General features: G+C 33.1%; 3 protein-coding genes across 6 annotated transcripts; 2 read left to right on the top strand and 1 right to left on the bottom strand.

The window, feature by feature from the left end:
• The first annotated feature begins 470 nt into the window (after positions 1–470).
• Positions 471–4,266, top strand: LOC114187223 (oxoglutarate-dependent flavonoid 7-O-demethylase 1-like). The gene is made up of 4 exons (XM_028075407.2): positions 471–799; positions 889–1,133; positions 1,261–1,582; positions 3,807–4,266. Exons 1-4 carry the CDS (start codon positions 548–550, stop codon positions 4,068–4,070), a joined length of 1,083 nt encoding a protein of 360 aa, XP_027931208.1. The 5' UTR covers positions 471–547; the 3' UTR covers positions 4,071–4,266.
• A 924-nt stretch (positions 4,267–5,190) lies between these two features.
• On the top strand, positions 5,191–10,491 carry LOC114188606 (ABC transporter B family member 9-like). Of its 4 annotated transcripts, XM_028077177.2 has the most exons (12): positions 5,191–5,474; positions 5,639–5,693; positions 5,866–6,038; positions 6,116–6,337; positions 6,428–6,666; positions 6,778–7,303; positions 7,434–7,707; positions 7,810–8,440; positions 8,558–8,771; positions 8,857–9,123; positions 9,202–9,465; positions 9,663–10,491. In XM_028077177.2, the coding sequence occupies exons 1-12, from the start codon at positions 5,253–5,255 to the stop codon at positions 10,302–10,304; spliced, it is 3,729 nt and encodes a 1,242-aa protein (XP_027932978.2). In that variant the 5' UTR covers positions 5,191–5,252; the 3' UTR covers positions 10,305–10,491. The 4 variants fall into 4 exon arrangements, with proteins under 4 accessions (XP_027932978.2, XP_085530296.1, XP_085530297.1 ...); XM_085674170.1 differs by having other exon boundaries at positions 7,810–8,771; XM_085674171.1 differs by lacking the exon at positions 5,639–5,693 and having other exon boundaries at positions 5,333–5,474; positions 7,810–8,771.
• A 1,296-nt stretch (positions 10,492–11,787) lies between these two features.
• On the bottom strand, positions 11,788–17,366 carry LOC114187518 (ABC transporter B family member 9-like). The gene is made up of 12 exons (XM_028075785.2): positions 17,055–17,366; positions 16,700–16,754; positions 16,393–16,568; positions 15,957–16,178; positions 15,626–15,864; positions 15,019–15,544; positions 14,661–14,934; positions 13,853–14,492; positions 13,544–13,772; positions 13,193–13,459; positions 12,845–13,108; positions 11,788–12,733 (listed from the first exon to the last, which is right to left on the bottom strand). Exons 1-12 carry the CDS (start codon positions 17,307–17,309, stop codon positions 12,089–12,091), a joined length of 3,792 nt encoding a protein of 1,263 aa, XP_027931586.1. The 5' UTR covers positions 17,310–17,366; the 3' UTR covers positions 11,788–12,088.
• Positions 17,367–20,824: the final 3,458 nt, after the last annotated feature.

Below are 20,824 nucleotides of genomic sequence, written 5' to 3'. Positions count from 1 at the left end.
TTTTCTATTATTTCTTAAAATTGCTTAAAAATTGAAGTCCAAATTTTTTTTATTAGTTTTTTCTATTGTTTATACATCGTGCTTCAAAATACATGAATTTTCGTATTTAAAATTTTAATACATTTCAAATATTATAGAAAAATACATTTTAAAGATGTAGGTGAGGGAAAGTACAATTCAAATTCAAAAAATTTAATGCAAGTTAAGAAAGGCCAGAATGGTGCTAAAATTTAAAGAAAATGGGGTCAAGGCCGCAGATTCATCATTTAATTAAAACTTGATCAGCACAATTCATGAGTTTTGCCCTTGTCGACAACAAATTCTATCTCATTTCATTCCATACGCCGACCCCACCTTACGCGTTAAATAATATCATTTTCACTTGCAGCAATTTTCCTTATTTAGACGCACTACGTAGGAGTTTTCACTTCACATTCGTTTTCCATTTTTAAATTTCATATCATGCGCACTGCTATTATAGTTGTATAAATACAACCAACACAGTGGCTGGTTACAATACAAGGCGTGATTAGAAGAGAAGAACATCATGGTATACTCAGAATTAGTGAGAACGTTTGAAGAAGTGTTGAGCATTCAGGAACTCATAAAGAAACCGCTCACTTCAGTTCCTGAATGCTATGTTCAACAACAGTGCCATAACCAACCCGCACTTTTCCCAGATGAAACCTTATCTCAGGAACTCCCAACCATCAGCCTCAGAAAACTGATCCATGGAGAAGATACGGAACTTGAGCTGCAGAAATTGGACTCAGCTTGTAGGGATTGGGGTTTCTTTCAGGTTAGCAAATTATTAAGCTTCCTTAATTTCACACATCTGTTTTCTTCTTTTGGTCTGAGTTTGTATGTTCTTTACACATATATATGCAGCTGGTGGAGCATGGAATAAGCCCAGCAGTGCTGAAAACACTGAAAGATGAAGTTGAAGGATTCTTCATGCTCCCCTTGGAAGAAAAGATGAAATACAAGGTACTACCAGGTGATGTTGAAGGCTATGGAGCTGTGATTAGATCAGACGATACAAAACTCGATTGGGGTGATAGGTTATTTTTTAAAACCAACCCTCGTAGTATCAGAAAACCACATCTTTTACCGCAGCTCCCTTCGTCGTTCAGGTATCAAAACAAAACCCTTTAACTCTTAGCAAGTTCTTTGATTGTTCCTTTTAAATAACTTCATCACTGAACCGACATAGAGAATTGCACGTAGATATATGGATGAGTTGAGGTATATGATATGCAGGAGTGTGTTAGAGTTATACATAAACGAAGTGCAAGATCTTGGTATGAGGATTATGGGGTTGCTGGGAGAAGCATTGAAGATAGAGAAGAGAGAGTTGGAGGTGTTCGAGGATGGGATACAGAATCTTCGGATGACGTACTACCCTCCATGCCCTGAACCAGAGTTAGTTATGGGACTTTCTGCTCATTCTGATGCATCAGGAATCACCATTCTTAACCAAATGAATGGAGTGAATGGCCTGCAGATTAAGAAAGATGGAGCTTGGATTCCAGTGAACGTCATCTCAGATGCTCTTGTTGTCAACATTGGAGACATTCTGGAGGTTTGTATGGACCCATATTCTTCTCTCTCCCTTCACTCACCAGTTTTATTTATTACTTTTTATCACATTTTTTTTTTCCAATATTTCTTCTGGTCTTATATCTCTTTACAGTATGAAAAAATTATACTAATTTATGCATTAAATGGTGGATTGGGAGAGAATGGAGCTAGGTAGACACTTTTCAGACACGTCAATTTCAATACTCAATTCTTTTCCAAAATGTGTGGATCGCAACATTAAATATGTTTTTTGTTTTTGAACCACCTTGCAAAATTCATTAGTTTTTTTAACCTTGCTCACAACTTACAAAGTTGTCTTTTCCCATCCTTTGACCACAGATCCTTATTTGTCGGAGAGATTAATTTCATCTTAATTTATACTTAATCCTGCAAGTTTAGCTACTTGTGACTTTAATTTTGAAAGTTACTATATCTTAAGTTGTATCAGTCAAATAACTTGCATTTTGAAACTCCATTATTATTATTTTTTATTTTTATTTTTATTTTTAGTGCAATACATGCACGTTTTTTTTTTTATTCTTTACACATATCGTATTTGAATGGGAAAGATGGATTGAACATAAAAGAAATTGACCCTATGCTGTGGTTGCAACTTCCATATATTTTATTGTGGACAAAACAATCTAAGTCTACTTTTCCCTTAAGAAAAAAAAATGATATAATTAACAGTAGATGATTTTTATGTGAACAAATGTTGATCGTATTTATTTGCAATTAAAATAAATTATTTTGCATTTATATTATTTTTTCAGCAGTAAAGTTAAATTATGTAGACATTATTCATTTTTTTATTTGTTTTCAATATTTTTTATTTAATATATTTATCCGTTTTTATATATTCACTTTCATTTGTTCTTTTTTACTTAATAAATAAAGTTATTTTCGCTAAATATTTTAAAATTAGAAATTAGCCAATATAATTTATAAAAAAAAATCACTTCATCAAAACTTAACTAAATGAAGTTTTTTTTAATCTTTTCAACTTTAGTTGGACTCATATTTTACTATATATTAAACTATTAATTTAAGTTATTATGATATATTATTCAATGAAAATGTTTCTAAATGTGGAGGTTATAAGGGTAAAACTTAGAAGCAGCAATAAAATAACAAAAACTTAGTCATAGACCCTTCAATAATGTTTTTATTCAATAATTTTATGAAAATTGTCAAAAGATTGAATTTCTTATGTATAAATTAAATTATCATAAATTTCCTCAACTAGTCACAATTATTTAATACTTTATTGATAGATATTAATTAGTCTAATGCATCCTTTATATATATATATATATATATATATATATATATATATATATATATATATATATATATATATATATATATATATATATATATATAAACAGCTCAAATAGTGCATATACTCATACTTTAAAGATTAGCTAAATAAAAGTCACGTTTTACGGAAACATTTTAAGAATGTGTACCAGTGTATATGATTATTTTATTTTGGATCTATCTAACTATCTTTTCTTCATTTCCTTGCCTATCTTGTCAGACAAAGGAGATTGAGGGGGTTTAATTTATTTTTATACTAATAAAGTAATAACCTTGAAGAATATTAACCTCTTTAATTACAAATAACTAATATGTTTGTTTTATCTGCAATATGGAAATATGGAAATCCTCTGAACAAAAGTTACATGAAAATGGTGTAAATAATAATCTGAGAGTTTACAAAATGAACATTCCAAAAGGAGTTTTCACTCGTGTGAGTGTTTTAGAAGTTTAACTGTAGATGAAGATCACTAGAACGATAAGATATATCGTTTTTATAACGTAAAAAAAAAAACACAATTAGATATTTTAAAAACTGAAAATGCTTTTATTCAAACATTATGTGTTATTCAAACTTTTTAATTTAATACGTTAAAATATGTTAATATTTTTTTACATATAATAATAAATGATTATGCATACTTGACATTATGCATGCATGACAATTTCTAATTAGTTAACTATACTTATTATTTATAACTTGATGGTTAATAATGAGAATTTTATACCCATTAATTAGCTACAATACATGCTAATATAACTTTGGGTTTAATCCATTAGTATATGAAATAAGATATAAGTTTTAGAAGGAAACAAGAGAGAAAAAGTTACGGAAGAGGAGTGCAACAGATTAAAAGGCGATGGAAGAGAGAAAGAACTGAAGAGAAAAATATTGGAATGTGCAGATTATGAGCAATGGAGCATACAAAAGTGTTGAGCACAGGGCAACAGTGAATTCAGAGAAGGAAAGGATTTCCATAGCTATGTTCTATCTCCCGAAGCTTGAGTCTGAGATTGGACCTGCAGTTAGTCTCACAAACCCAGAAAACCCTCCTCTGTTCAAAACAACTGGAGTGGACAAATATGTTGAAGATTACTTCACTCGTAAGTTGGATGGAAAGTCCTACTTGGAGCGTATGAGGATCTCAGATCAAAATCTCTCTATCTAGGTTAGCTTCTAATGGCTAACCTAAAATGTGTTCTCCAACCACTGTGCTTCAATAAATATCATATCATAATAAAGTTTGGCTCTCTTTCTAGAAAAATCTCTTTCTGCCATTTTATTTTGTACCATCCAACAAGCCTAACTTTTCGGCTCTCTTCAATGTCCATTTTATTCTAATCTACTTTCTAAGTTTTGAACTATTCTTTTCATCCATATTTTTAAAAAATAATAAGAAAAAAGGCCCTCTACCATGTTCAAAATTCTAAAAATCAGATTATAATAAATAAATAGTGTATAAACTTCACCTTTGCTAACGTACAAATTAACTCAATACACTAGTTTTACATTTTATAAAAAAAATCATTTTATTTTTTGTTGCCTACGCTCTTCTATATTTATTTACGAGAAGGCCGTTTAAATGTGTTTTAATAATGTTTGATTCATAACATGATTGAGAAAGATTTTCTATTTTTTAAGAATATGAAATTAGAAAAATATGTCGTGATTTGTTTTTAACTCATAATACTTTTCGTTGAACAATATTTTTTGAGAATGTTTATTACAAAATCGTAATCATAAAAATGTGGGAATCCATCATGTTTAAATTAAAATAAGAAGTGTTACAGTAAAAATATTATCATGCAATATTTTTATCACACAATTTAACATACGATAAATAATTAAGGCTTCTGATAAAAATAGCATGTTCTTCTGCTTTAATTTCATTAAATTTATACGAATATATTTCTAAAATAAATTGATCAATGAAAGATAATTTAATCGTTCTTAAATTACTTTACGAATCATAATTCTTGGCTAACTATCATGAGAACCGAAAAATATTTGCATATTAGTTATCACGCATAGGTTTTGCTAAAATTAATTACAAACCCTTCCATGCCATTCGATGCATACATAATCCTTGACCTAATTAAAATAATGAAGTTATTAAATAAATAGTTCGATCTTAATTTACTCTCTTTGCATAGTATAATTAAGATCTGAAAACAAATTATTCAGGGAAGACACGAAAAGAATTCCGAACAACATTACATTCCACAGCTATACTTTGCCCAAATTAGATTCATATGCATGCATTTAAATATAGGACATGTCTTATGCCAGACTCTTGTCTTCCCATTTCTTTCATAGGCGAAGGTTAGGGCCATCCTAAACCCCATTAGCCATGGCATCAGATGAAGAACACAATGCCAAAGTCCGGGAGAAGGTTCCATTTTATAAGCTATTCACTTTTGCAGATAACCTTGATAGGACTTTGATGATCATTGGTCTCATCTGTGCCATGGCTAATGGGGTGGTGCAGCCTCTCATGACCCTAATTTTTGGGAATATGATCAATGCCTTTGGCTCCACTGATCCTTCCCACATAGTTAAGGAAGTTTCCAAGGTATAATTAACACGCATTAATTTGGCATGTACCCTTGAATCAAGGGTTATTCTAGCCTTGCATTTCTTGCCATGTCCATTTTGTATTAACTATTCCATTGACATAGAATATAATATATGCTTTCATACTAACTTATATGTCTGCATTGACACTTCCGATTTCAGGTTGTGTTATTATTTGTTTACCTGGCCTTTGGTGCTGGAATAGCCTCTTTTCTGCGTAAGATATTTTTATGTCAGTGTTGCGTTTAAGCAAATGTGTGTACATAATATTATAGGAGTTGAGTACTATGTACACTCTATCTTGTCGTTATTTGTCCTATTGGGACTTCGTAGTTTTCCAAATAATAAACCCAGGACTCTGATACGAGGTTTTTTATTGTATGCTGCAGAGGTATCGTGTTGGATGGTGACAGGAGAAAGACAAGCCGCTAGGATCCGTGGCATGTACTTGAAAACTATATTGAAGCAAGACATTACCTTTTTTGACACTGAAACAAGTGGTGAGGTAATTGGAAGAATTTCAGGTGACACCATTCTCATTCAAGAGGCCATGGGAGAAAAGGTATGCTGCTTTTTGCGTATGGAAAGGACCAATATATAAGAAAAAAAGCAGAAGTACTGAAATGAAGTTACTGGCAGGTTGGGAAGTTTATTCAACTCGTTACATCCTTTATTGCTGCCTTTATAATTGCCTTCACAAGAGGATGGCAACTCTCTCTAGTTCTGCTTGCATGTATTCCTTGTATTGCTATTGTCGGTGGAATTATATCCGTGATGATGGCGATAATGTCAATTCGCGGGCAAACTGCTTATGCAGAAGCTGGAAATGTTGTGAAACAAACAGTTGGAGCCATCAGAACAGTAAGACACAAAAATTATTGATAGATAGTTTATGCATTGTTTTTGGTATTTAGGCATATAATATTCCTTGACATCCTGATTTTTAACCAGGTTGCCTCTTTCACCGGTGAGAAAAAAGCAGTAGAAAAGTATGATAACAAGTTAAGAATATCTTATATTACAACTGTTGAACAAGGGCTGGCTTCAGGGTTTGGAATGGGAATACTTTTGTTGATTATATTTTCCACCTATGCACTTGCCATGTGGTATGGTTCTAAACTCATCATTGAGAAAGGCTATGATGGTGGAACTGTTTTCAACATTATCATTTCAGTCAATACTGGTGCAATGTAAGTGACACAATGTTTTTCTTTAAGTCTCTGGAGCTCTGTTTTTGTTTGATGATCATCAATAGAATTTTATTTACTTAATTTACATCCCTTGATAATCTGTTAAACTAGGGCACTTGGTCAGGCAACCCCTTGCTTGAATTCATTTGCAGCGGCTCAAGCAGCAGCATGTAAGATGTTTGAGACAATTAAACGAAAGCCAAAAATAGATGTTTATGACACCAATGGTGTTGTCTTGGAAGACATAAAGGGAGATATTGAACTCAAGGATGTTTACTTCAGATACCCTGCAAGGCCAGATGTTCAGATATTTTCCGGAATCTCATTCTGTATTCCGAGTGGCACAACTGCTGCTTTGGTGGGTCAAAGTGGAAGTGGGAAGTCAACTATAATAAGCTTATTAGAAAGATTTTATGACCCTGAAGCTGGAGAAGTTCTTATAGATGGTGTGAATTTGAAGAATTTTCAAGTTAGATGGATTAGAGAACAGATTGGACTTGTTGGTCAAGAACCTGTCCTGTTTACAGCTAGTGTTAAAGACAACATAGCATACGGGAAAGAAGGTGCAACAGATGAGGAGATAAATAAAGCAATAACTCTTGCCGATGCAAGAAAATTCATTGATAAGCTGCCTCAGGTACAACAAATCTCTCAACTCAGGATATAGTTATGCACACAGTGTCTTACAAAAGTGATATACCAAGTTTTATGTTTGTTATTTTTTCCTCGATATTATTTAAAGCTAAGTTGTTTTGTTCTGTTTGTAGGGCATTGACACGATGGTAGGAGGGCATGGGACTCAAATTTCTGGTGGGCAAAAGCAAAGAATTGCAATTGCAAGGGCAATTTTGAAGAACCCAAAAATCCTTCTCCTCGATGAAGCTACTAGTGCATTAGATTCTGAGTCTGAACATATTGTTCAAGTAGCACTTGAAAAGGTTATAACCCCAAGGACTACTGTAGTTGTTGCACATCGTTTGACAACTATTAGACACGCTGACATCATAGCAGTGGTACATAAGGGCAAAATTGTGGAGAAAGGTAATAAAATTGAACCTACTGTTTCAGTTCCTTTTTTCAGCACAATACTTTTGGTGTCATGTTTAGTCTGCTAAGCATACTGCATGTTTCCTTTATTTGCAGGAACTCATGATGAGTTAATCAAGGATGCTGATGGTGCTTATTCTCGGCTTGTTCGTCTACAAGAAGGAAATAAAGTAGCAGAAGAAGTGAGCCGTAAGTCAGAAGCAGATAAGTCAAATAACAACATTTTGAACCTAAGTCGGAGAACATCCTTTGCAAGATCGAGCAGTAGACACTCTCTCTCACTTAGTTTTGCTCTTCCTTATCAAATTCCCTTGCACGAGTCTGGAGTGGAGGATAACGGGGATGTTGAAAGTAGTGAAGTTGATGATAAGAAGCATCAAAAGGATGCTGTTAACTGTTTGGTCAAGTTGAACGAGCCAGAGGTTCCTGTCTTAGTACTAGGATCCTTTGCAGCCGCAATACATGGTCTTACTCTCCCTGTATTTGGACTCTTGCTCTCATCATCTGTTAACACGTTCTTTAAACCTCCTGATGTGCTTAGGACAGATTCTATGTTTTGGTCATTTCTATTTGTTGGTTTGGGGATTGTCGGTCTGGTGGCTATGACATTGCAAAACTACTTATTTGGGATAGCAGGTGGGAAACTTATAGAGCGAATTCGTTCAATGGCATTTAATAAGGTTGTGCACCAAGAAATCAGTTGGTTCGATCATCCTTCAAATTCATGGTATGTTGAGGTGATAATTACTTCCAACTATAAAAGACAAAATAAACATGCAATCATGTCATATATTAATTCCTTCAACTCATCTAACTCAAAAAAAAAATATGGATTTCCATGCAGTGGTGCAGTTAGTGCAAGGCTAGCTACTGATGCTTCAACAGCGAGAAGTCTCGTCGGTGACAACTTATCCCTCATTGTGCAAAACATAGCAACAATCACAACTGGTTTAGCTATAGCATTCACTGCTAATTGGATTCTGGCTGTGTCACCCTTGTTGCTTCTACAAGGATACCTTCAGACCAAGTTCGTAGAAGGATTCAGTGCAGATGCAAAGGTTGGTCTAAATTCTGTTTTGCTGATTCCATCCGCAGAAATGAGAAAGTAGGCACATATTGACAAGTTTCCTTTGAGTTGTATAGGTGAATTATGAAGAGGCAAGTCAGGTGGCAAATGATGCTATTGGTAGCATTAGAACTGTTGCATCATTCTGTGCTGAGCCAAAGGTGGTGGATATGTACAAGAAGAAATGTTCAGGGCCAGAAAAACAAGGTGTTCGCTTGGGGCTTGTTAGTGGTGTAGGACTAGGCTTCTCTTTTCTTGCTCTATACTGCACAAATGCTTTCTGTTTCTACGTAGGATCGCTTCTTGTGCAAGACGGGAAAGCAACCTTTGAAGACGTTTTCAAGGTATGTCATTGTAATGTAACGGTCCACCTTAACTTGATGTTTTCTTCTGATATAGTTCTTACTATAGATTTTATGCAGGTTTTCTTTGCCTTAACAGTTACAGCAGTTGGTGTTTCCCAGAGTAGTGCCTTGGCTCCAGATACTAACAAAGCCAAAGATTCTGCAACTTCAATAATCAAAATTCTTGAGACCAAATCAGCGATTGACTCCAGCAGTGATGAGGGCAAAACACTAGACCTCATAAAAGGTGATATTGAACTACAACAAGTAAGCTTTTGTTACCCAACAAGGCCTGACATTCAAATCTTCAAGGATTTGTGTCTAAGCATGCCAGCTGCAAAGGTAACCACTAATCATTAAGAACAAAACTTAGGTATAACTTGTTAGGTGCATTTGATGTTGTCTTTTAGTTTCATCTCGATACTATGGTAATAAAGATTTGCATTGAATGGTAACATATCTAATTATTAAGCTTTTGGGTTGTACAAATCTACTAATTTGAGACTATATGATAACATTGTTGAAATATGTCTGTGTAGACCGTTGCCTTGGTTGGGGAAAGTGGGAGTGGAAAATCAACAGTGATCAGCCTCATAGAGAGATTTTACAACCCTGATTCTGGACGTGTGCTACTCGATGGAGTGGATATAAAAAACTTGAGACTGAGTTGGTTGAGGCAACAAATGGGTTTGGTTGGTGAAGAGCCTATTCTTTTCAATGACAGTATTCGTGCCAACATAGCTTATAGTAAAGAGGGAGGTGCCACAGAGGAAGAGATAGTTGCAGCAGCAGAAGCAGCAAATGCACACAAGTTCATATGCTCTCTTCCACATAGTTATGACACCCCTGTGGGAGGACGAGGGACACAACTGTCAAGAGGACAAAAACAGCGCATAGCCATTGCAAGAGCCATTCTGAAAGACCCCAAAATCCTTTTGCTGGATGGGGCAACCAGTGCACTTGATGCAGAATCTGAGTGTGTGGTTCAAGAGGCTCTTGATAAAGTCAGTGTTAATAGAACTACCGTTGTGGTAGCTCACCGTCTTCCAACAATTAAAGGTGCTGACATTATAGCAGTCGTCAAAAATGGGGTCATTGCTGAGAAGGGGAACCATGAAGCGTTGATGAAGATTGATGGAGTTTATGCTTCATTGGTATCTCTGCATATTAGTCAATCATAGTGTGAAAAAAAAATGCCAGTGCCATGTACATTACACGTCACTAGATAGCATCAAATTTTGCAACTTGATCACTTCTTTTTTTCTTAAATGACTTGAAAATTCATTCTAAAGTCTTGTAAACACATCTAAAGATCATTCCCCAGATTCTGGAGAGAAATTTTCCGTAAGTATTATTAAATTTTTATTACAGTGGTTTTTTTGATATTCAATTTTACAGTAATTACTTATAGTATCTAATGAACAAGAACATAATTGAAGTCTTTGAACTTTTAAAAGGCCAATTATTTTAGAACAAAAAATAAAACATCAATAATAATTGGAAGAGTGTATATTTGCTAATAATAACTAGGGGGGCATAAAGTTTCTCTTTATAATCAAATACTAGCTGATGATATGTTGGGTTTTTATCATTAGTAAGAATCTAATTAAGTGAGTGTAGATTGGTGGTGATAACGACGAAAATTGGAAGATTTTAAGTTTTCGTAAAAACTTGTTTAGAAACATCTTCTAAATTAAAATTTAGTTGGTAAAATATTGAAAAGCTTAACATTAATATTTAAGTTGATTGCCTCATTAAATGAAAAAAAAAATGTACAGTTCTAAGAGACCCTGAATACACACATGTTCTACAAAATAAAATATTATCACTAAGATCATTAATTTTTTAATTTTTGGGTAACTACTAGTATAAATATTGTGAGTTCGCTGCTAATGGCGTGATACATTATATTGTATTAACATGATTATATGAAAAGTTATTAATAATAATATTAATATCAATATCGTTTATAATATATTTTTCAAATGCATAAAATTGTACAAAACGAGGAATGATCCAAAATTTTCGGGAGAAACAAGATTAAATACTCATTTTTTGACATGTCTATGATACCTACGCTCAGCATTGTCTCAGCACCGCTTAGAATTAGGTTTTACGAATTGAAGGACCTTCAGCCTCACTTTTCCACCGCTTAATCTTGTGTAGTTTAACAAAATTCTGTATTTGAAGTACTAGACGGGATTTTAGTGGCACCCGACACGGGTATCTACTTCAAATTGATTTTTTTTCTTGTCCAAAATATGTTTTTTATTTTCCTCCACCACAAATGTTTTCTATTAAGTTATTTAACACACTCAAAATAGAAATTAGAGGTAAAATAAACATAAAATAATTAAAATACAAAACACATTAAACTTAAGAATATAACAAAATAAAAATTAAGAAAAAGTTTATTCGTGACATTAAATACACAACACGTAAAAAGCAACTCTATACAAGCATCTCTATAGAAGCTATGCTCACCGATAATGTTGCTTTTATACCTAGCGGTGCAAGAAACAGTAGAGATGCTTGTATTGAGTTTCTTACAGAGAAAACAAACTTATACTTTAAGATGCTTCATAAGTTCATTCAAAAAGCCTTAAAGATAGCTTAAACCATAAAAACATAAAAAATAGAACTAACATGGAAAGAGAAGAATGGTGAAGAGAAACCGAGCAATTGTCGTATTTGATGCTGAATATTATCACATTTAACACTCTAAATCATATTCAAAGACAAATCAGCCCATCATCGTACCTGAACATGTTATTAAAACATCTTTTATGTGTTTTTGAATGACAAAGAATGTCATTTTTTCTCTAACATTATAAAACGTCACTACTCCCTTCTAATCATAGACATTCACATCCTCTACTTTTATTACTTCGAGAATTTGAAATAATGAGAAGATCATGTCTCTGGAAACCAACCATTTTCCAAGCAATGGTGCTTGATAAGAAATTTACGATGCAGTCGTATGTAGAGCGACCAATGATGCATAGACTCCATCAATAATCTTCATCAACTCATTATGTGTTCCCTTCTCAGCTACCGCTCCATCTTTCATTACGGCTATTATATCAGCCCCTCGAATTGTTGTAAGACGGTGAGCTACTACTACTGTAGTTCTACTCACACTCACTCTATCTAGAGCCTCTTGAACTACTTTCTCTGATTCTGCATCAAGTGCACTAGTTGCCTCATCAAGCAAGAGGATTTTGGGATCTTTCAGCATGGCTCTTGCAATGGCTATGCGCTGCTTTTGTCCTCCTGACAATTGTGTGCCTCTTTCTCCAACATGGGTGTCATAGCCTTCGGGAAGAGCACATATGAATTGGTGTGCATTGGATGCTTTGGCTGCTGCAGTTATCTCTTCCTCTGTGGCAATTCCTTCTTTGCCATAAGCTATGTTGGCACGAATGCTTTCATTGAAGAGAATAGGTTCTTGACCAACCAAACCCATTTGCTGTCTCAACCAGCTTAGTCTGAACTCTTTTATATCCATTCCATTCAGTAGTATACGTCCAGTGTGAGGGTTGTAAAATCTCTCTAAGAGGCTGATCACTGTTGATTTTCCACTGCCACTTCCTCCAACCAAGGCAACAGTCTGCAAACACATTCATATCAACAATGTAGCTACATTACATGTTCCCAGATAAAGTTTATTTGTACAACTCAAAAGCTTAATTACTGAAATATCCAAGTATCAGTTGACTACCTTTCCAGCTGGAATGTTTAGACACAAATCTTTGAAAATTTGAATATGAGGCCTAGTTGGGTAACTAAAACTGACATGTTGAAAATCAATATCACCAGAAATGGCTTCTAGTGTTCTACCCTCATTGCTGCTGGAGTCAATGGTGGGTGTACTGTCAAGAATGTTAAATATTGAAGCTGCGGAATCTTTGGCTTTGTTGGTGTCTTGTGCCAAGGCACTAGACTGGGAAATGCCGATTGCTGTTATTGTTAAACAAAAGAAGACCTGCACAAATTTTGTGGTGAGAACTAGATCAAAAGAAACATCAAAATAAGCATGGAGCGAAAGGTTTTGGTTGACTTATTTCACCTTGAAAACCTCTGGAAAAGTTGCTTTCCCATGTTCCACAAGAACAGATCCTATGTAGAAACAGAAAGCATTTGTGCAGTACAGAGCCAAAAAAGAGAAACCAAATCCTGCACCACTCACAAGCCCCAACCGAACACCTTGTTTTTCTGGCTCTAAACATTTCTTACGGTACATATCCATCACCTTCGATTCGGCACAAAATGATGCGATAGTTCTGATGCTACCAACAGCATCATTTGCCACCTGACTTGCCTCTTCGTACTTTACCTACACAGCAGTCAAAAGATTCTCTTGATATCCATCCATATTCCATAATGCATAATTTCAAACAAAACTGAAAGTAAAACTAACCTTGGCATCCGCACTGAATCCTTGAAGAAACTTCATCTGAAGAAATCCTTGCATAAGGACCAAGGGTGACACAGCCAGAATAATGAAAGCAAGAATCCAATTAGCAGTGAATGATATAACTAGACCAGCTATGATTGTTGATAAGTTTTGCACAATGAGGGCCAGTGTATCACCAACTAGACTTTTCACTGTTGAAGCATCACTAGATAACCTTGCCCCAACTGCACCACTGGAAAGTGATTCATATCCTTTAGTTGACGAGTATAAGAAATTGCAACACATAATAATTAAAATATCTTACTAACATACCTTGAATTTGCAGGATCATCAAACCAACTGATTTCTTGATGGACAACCTTTTCAAATGTCAGTGAACGAATTCTTTCTACTAATTTTCCTCCGGCAACGCCGAAGAAGTAATTTTGCACAGGTATGACCACAAGAGTAATTAAACCCAAACCCACATATAGAAGTGCCCAGAACCTAGAATCTTTCCGCTGTTTTTCTGGAGGTTCAAAGAACATAGATATTGCTGAGGAAAACAAGAAGCCAAACATAGGGAAGACAAGACCATTTATTATTGCAGCAACGGATCCAAGCACTAACATAGGAACTTCAGGCTTGTTTAAGTAGGCCAAACGTCTCAAAGAAACCTTCTTAGCATCACCTTTACTTTTTTCAACATCCCCATCTTCTATTTCTACAGATTCATGTACCCCACTTCGATGAGAAAGAGTAAATCCATGTGAGTGTCTACTAGATGAATCTCTGCTTAATGAAACTTCTCTCTGAGTGGAAGATCTAGCTATGTGACTATCAAAAATAACATTGTTACTTGACTTCTCTGCTTCAGAATTATGGCTACCCTCAGCTTCCGTAGCTCCTTCCTGTAGGCGAATAAGCTGAGAATAAGCACCATCAACATCCTTGATTAACTCATCATGAGTTCCTACAAATAAAACCAAGCGTCAAAAGTGAACACCTTGTTCCAAGATGTCTCAAAAAATTGAATTTTCTTTCATAGATTGCGACAATGAGTTAACATGATATAGAAAATGGACCCAAACTACTTTTGATATACACACATAAAGAAAAAAACAATTGATTCACGTTTAACCTTCCTCCACAATTTTTCCTTGATGAACCACCGCTATGGTGTCAGCATTTCTGATTGTTGTCAAGCGATGTGCAACAACTACAGTAGTCCTTTTTGACATGGCTTGTTCTAATGCTTCTTGAACAACACGTTCGGACTCGGCATCTAATGCACTAGTTGCTTCATCAAGAAGAAGGATTCTTGGGTTCTTTAAAATTGCCCTTGCAATTGCAATTCTCTGCTTTTGCCCACCAGAAAGTTGAGTCCCATTCTGGCCTGCCATTGTCTCAAGGCCCTACTAGCAGAATAAAACACATTAATAGAATTAATAAAAGAAAGCAACCTAAAACGAGAATTGATTTTGGAACATTTATTACACCTGAGGCAGCTTGTCAATGAACGTATTGGCATTGGCAAGTGTTATTGCTGACTTAATTTCCTCATCAGTTGCACCTTCTTTTCCATACATAATGTTCTCTTTGATACTTGCTGCAAACAGAATAGGTTCTTGACTAACCAGCCCAATTTGTTCTCTTATCCATCTAACCTGAAAATTCTTCAAATTGACGCCATCTATCAGTACCTCTCCAGCATCAGGATCATAGAATCTTTCCAATAAGCTTATCACAGTAGACTTTCCACTTCCACTTTGACCCACTAAAGCAGCAGTTGTGCCACTGGGAACATATAATGAGAATCCAGAGAAGATCTGCACATTTTTCCTTGCAGGGTAGCTAAAGTAAACATCTTTTAGTTCAATATCCCCCCTTATGTCTTCCATGACAACACCATTGGTGTCATAAGCATCAATTTCTGGCTTTCTTTTAATTGTCTCAAACATCTTATATGCTGCTGCTTGTCCTGCGGCAAATGCGTTTAGGCAAGGAGATGTTTGACCAAGTGACCTGCGAATGTTAGAAAGATTAATCAGGTTTCAGTTCTTCATTAGGAATGCTAAGCTATGTGAAATCCAGAAAAAATCTTACGTTCCGCCAGTCATAAGAGCTATTATTACAGTGATGACGGTTCCACCCTGGAATTCTTTCTCAATAACCAGTTTAGAACCATACCACATTGCAAGTGCATAGGTGCAGAAGACAATCAACAAAAGTAACCCCATTCCTAAACCAGAGGTCATCCCTTGTTGAACCATAGTTTTATAAGCAATTTTTAACTTGATATTATACTTTTCTATTGCTTTTCTCTCACCGGTGAAAGATGCCACCTAGTTACATTGCAGAAGAAATTCAAGGACAATGGTTAGATAAAAATCATTCATTTTTTTTTCTACAACTAATTTGTGTGACTGTGACTTACTGTTCTGATAGCTCCCACTGTTTGTTCAACCACAGTTCCTGCCTCTGCGTAAGCAGCTTGGCCACGACTTGACATTCTACTCATCAACACGGACAGAATTCCACGAGTAACAACAATACATGGTATACATGCGACCAAAACAACAGTAAGTCGCCATCCTCTTACAAAGGCAATCACAAAGCCACCAATAAAAGTTGAAGCAAGTTGTATAAACTTCCCAACCTATCAATATAATTTTTTATCGTAAGTACAAAGGATGAGAAGTCAGAAAAAAAATCGTTAGCATAAATTAGTGTTTATCATTGTTCTTTTCAATATTATGTTGCCAGTGTTTTTTCATCATTATTATCGATGTTTAAATTTTCTCGACTAGTTAACGTAATACTTGCAGACCATGACCCATAATAACAATTGAGATTATCTTGGATTATGATACCTTTTCTCCCATGGAATCTTGAATGAGAATAGTGTCACCAGACATTCTCCCAATAACCTCACCAGTTGTTGTCTCAGTGTCAAAGAAAGCAATGTCCTGCTTCAATATAGTTTTCAAGTACAAACCTCGAATCCTCGCAGCTTGTCTTTCTCCTGTCACCATCCAACATGTTACCTCTGCAACATTTAACAAAACCACCGTAACCCTGATATCAAAATTCTGCAATTATCTGACACTGAACTAACACAACATAATATATAGTCTCTAAGAAATAAATAAACAGAAAAAGAAGCGTGTGTCGTCTTACGGAGAAACGAGGCAACTCCACTCGCAATAGCCAAGTATACAAATAATAACGAAACCTGAAATTTGAAATAAGAGTACCAAAACATAAAGTTAATGTTACTTTAGACGTAATGCCAAATTTGTAATTTTATTAGAGTAGTAATATTTTTTGCATGTAGTAATCAAGGAAAACAACCCTTTTGCATATAAAGACCAAGACTGTGTTCAATGGTCCTCCTTCTTACCCTTTTACATAACCAGGATTATTTTGAACCATAAAGAACCATTCTTGTCTGTGTTATGAGTATTCCCCATCCCGTTGGAGCAGATACTATAAAAAGAAACGAAAAAAACTTTCATTGCATGCACACATATACCTTAGAAACCTCTTTGATGGTATTTGATGGATCGGTGGAGCCAAAGGTGTTGATAAGCTTTCCTACAATGACAGACATGATAGGCTGCGACCAGCCATTAGCCATGGCAGAGATTGTGCCAATGGCCATGAAGGCCACGTCAAGATGATCTGCAAAAGTGAATAGCTTGTAGAAGGGAACCTTCTGGTTGTCATTGTCTCTTTCATGGTGTTGAGGTGACGTAGAAGAAGGTGGCATGTCGGTGTTGTGTGCCATGGCTGGCTCAAGAGAGATGAAGAGCAAACCAAATAAGGAAGAAAAGAGTGAGAGAAGTGGTAAGAGTTATTGGTGGAAGATTACATGATTCAGTTAATATGTTTCTATTCATATCAGTCATTTAATTAATACTTTATCGTCATGATGGAACATTTTTCTATTTTTTCTATGTATGACATTAGTAAAAAATATAGACAAATTTTCTGTTAATATTTTTATGGTGGGTAACAGATCTAGAAGAACTTTTGCTTTTCTTTTCTAATTTTAGAAATTTGTGTTTCTTGATATATCCAGAAGAATTTGTCAACTAATTGAAAAATTATTTCCTATATAATTTTAGAACAATAGTATAAAAACCAACAAGTTTTGTTATATATGTCTCAAAATGATAATATTATCCTTTATTTCCATTTAAGTATACTTTTTATCATTAATAGATAGTTTTACACAAATATTCAAATATACTTCTCTATATTAACCATGTTTAAATGAAAGAACTATTTTTAAATATTTTAGTTATACTTTAGCTATATGAGTAGGGATGATAGCGGGTGATGCGTAGATAGATCTCGCTATCCCATACCCATTTTTATAAAAAAAAAAATTCATCCTCATCTCCATGATTAAATTTAACTGGTATCAAATTTTTGTCTCATCCCTACCAAGTAATGGGTATAATCTCGTACTCATCCCCGTACCGATTTTCTTACTACTTCAATATTAATTTTAATTAATTTTTATAAAATAATAAAAAATTACGGTAAAAAAATATAATATTATCATATATTCAATATTAGGAGATGATTGTTTCTTCGATATCAAATACTTTGAAATAAATTATAATTGTTTACATCTTAGATTATAATACCGAATAAAATTTCATGAAAACCAAAACATTTATGAAATTTGTATTTCTTGATATATCCAAAAGAATTTTTCAACTAATTAAAAAGTTATTTCCTATATAATTTTAGAACAATATTATAAAAACCAACAAGTTTTGTTATATATGTCTCAAAATGATAATATTATCCTTTAGTTCCATTTAAGTATACTTTTTATCATTAATAGATAGTTTTACACAAATATTCAAATCTACTTCTCCATATTAACCATGTTTAAATGAAATAAGAACTACTTTTAAATATTTTAGTTATACTTTACTTAAGTAGGGATGACAACGGGGCGGGACGAAGATGGATTTCGTTATTAATATCCATTCTCGTAAAAAAAAATTCATCCTCATCCTTATCCCATAACCAAATTTAACGGGTATCAAACTTTTGTCTCATTCCCATACCCGTACCCATTTTCTTACTACTTCAATATTAATTTTAATTAATTTTTATAAAATAATAAAAAATTACGATAAAAAAAACATAATATTATCAAATATTCAATATTAGGAGGATGATTGTTTCTTCGATATCAAATACTATAAATTATAATTGTTTACATTGTAGATTATATTACCGAATAAAATTTCATGAGAACCAAAACATTTATTAAATTTGTAAACATTAATAAACCTAGTTGATAAAACTTAAAAATATTTTTAAATAATATAAAAGAAAAAAAATATTCAAATTAAAATATATTTTAAATGTTTGTTTACTTCAATTTTTTAAATTCTAATGAATATTTTTTTTATACACTAATAAAAGTTACAATACATCACTTGATAATAATGACGTAAAGAACAAATAATAAACCTAATAATAAAATTTTAATATAGATCTTGCATCTTTTGAACTCTAATATATGTTGGATGGTGATAAAAAAATATTCATGACAATTATGTTAAATTTTTATATTATAGTAAATAAAAGTTATTTATACAATTACAATGAAAAAATTTACAGTGTGATTAATAATGAGTTATAAAATAAAAAATAATTAGATAAAATATATCGAAATAGTATTTCACATAATGAAAATAAATAACAAATAAAATCATTAAAAAATTAATAAATGTGTATCTTATAAATAATTTGAGAGATTATTGAAAGAAATCGCATAAAAGGAAACAAATTTATAATTAAGGGTATGATAAATGAAAAATAACTTAGATATCTAATAAAACTTTTCAAATATCAACATATATACTCTATGGTTAAGAAATTAAAAAAAAATTGTTTTAGCAAAACAAAAGAATTCTTTAATTGAAGCAAAAATTAATCATAACAAGTAAAGTCTTTTTTTTTTTATATTACCTAGTAAAAGAAAGATTTATGCTATTAAACACTTAAATTGAGAGTATTAAACATTCTCATGTGAAAAGAAAATATACAATAATTAAAATATTGAAAAATAATAGAAATATTCAAATATAAGACATAATTTTTTTTTAATTGACATACATCATTTTAACATAATACATAATTACATAAAGGTTATGATGAGATAAAAAATATAGTGAAGATACGAATGAGTTTCATGACAAACCAAATAATTAGAAGAAATAAAAAATAGAAAGTATATATATATATATATATATATAAGATTATTTAATTAATTGTGAATATTTTAATAATTTAAACACGACGATATTATGGCTGGAATATGTACATTCTCATACTCAATTGAAAAAGTCGGGGATTCTCCATACCCATATCCATACCCAGTCAATGTGAGGATTTTTCGTCAAAACAGGGACAGGTTCGGATAGTACCCATGGATAGGGATGGCAACGGGGCGGGGCGGGGACAGGTTTCACTATCCCATACCCATCCCCGCATAAAAAATTCTTCCCCATCCCCATACCCAAACCCAACGGGTATCAAACTTTTTTCCCATCCCCATCCCCACCGGGTAACGGGTATAATCTCGTACCCATACCCGTACCCATGTTCTAACTACTTCAATATTAATTTTTATAAAAGAAAAAAAATTACGGTAAAGAAAACATAATATTATGAAATATTCAATATTAGGAGGATTTTCTTCGATGCCAAATACATTAAAATAAATTATAATTGTTTATATTTTATATTAGAATACCAAATAAAATTTCATGTGAACCAAAACATTTATTAAATTTGCAAACTACAACATTAATGAACTTAGTTGATAAAATTAAAAAATATTTCAAAAAAGTATAAAAGGAAAACAAATATTCAAATTAAAATATATTTTAAATGTTTGTTTACTTCAATTTTTTAAATTCTAATGAATCTCTTTTTTATACACTAATAAAAGTTATAATATATCACTTGATCAAAATGACACAAAGAACAAATATTCAAATTAAAATATATTTTAAATATTTGTTTACTTCAATTTTTTAAATTATAATGAATCTCTTTTTTATACACTAATAAAAAGTTATAATACATCACTTGATCAAAATAACACAAAAAACAAATAATAAACATAATAATAAAATTTTGACATAGATTTTGTATCTTTTGAACTTCAATATATGTTGCATAGTGACAAAAAAATATTCATAGAAATTACATTAAATTTTTATATTGTAGTAAATAAAAGTTATTTATACAATTAAAGTAAAAAAA

This window comes from Vigna unguiculata, chromosome 6 (assembly GCF_037176805.1).
Source record: "Vigna unguiculata cultivar grain cowpea cultivar isolate G323 ecotype 2 chromosome 6, ASM3717680v1, whole genome shotgun sequence".
NCBI lineage: Eukaryota > Viridiplantae > Streptophyta > Magnoliopsida > Fabales > Fabaceae > Vigna > Vigna unguiculata.
Note: the sequence above shows the minus strand (reverse complement) of the source record. Positions and strands in the feature narration are given on the sequence as shown.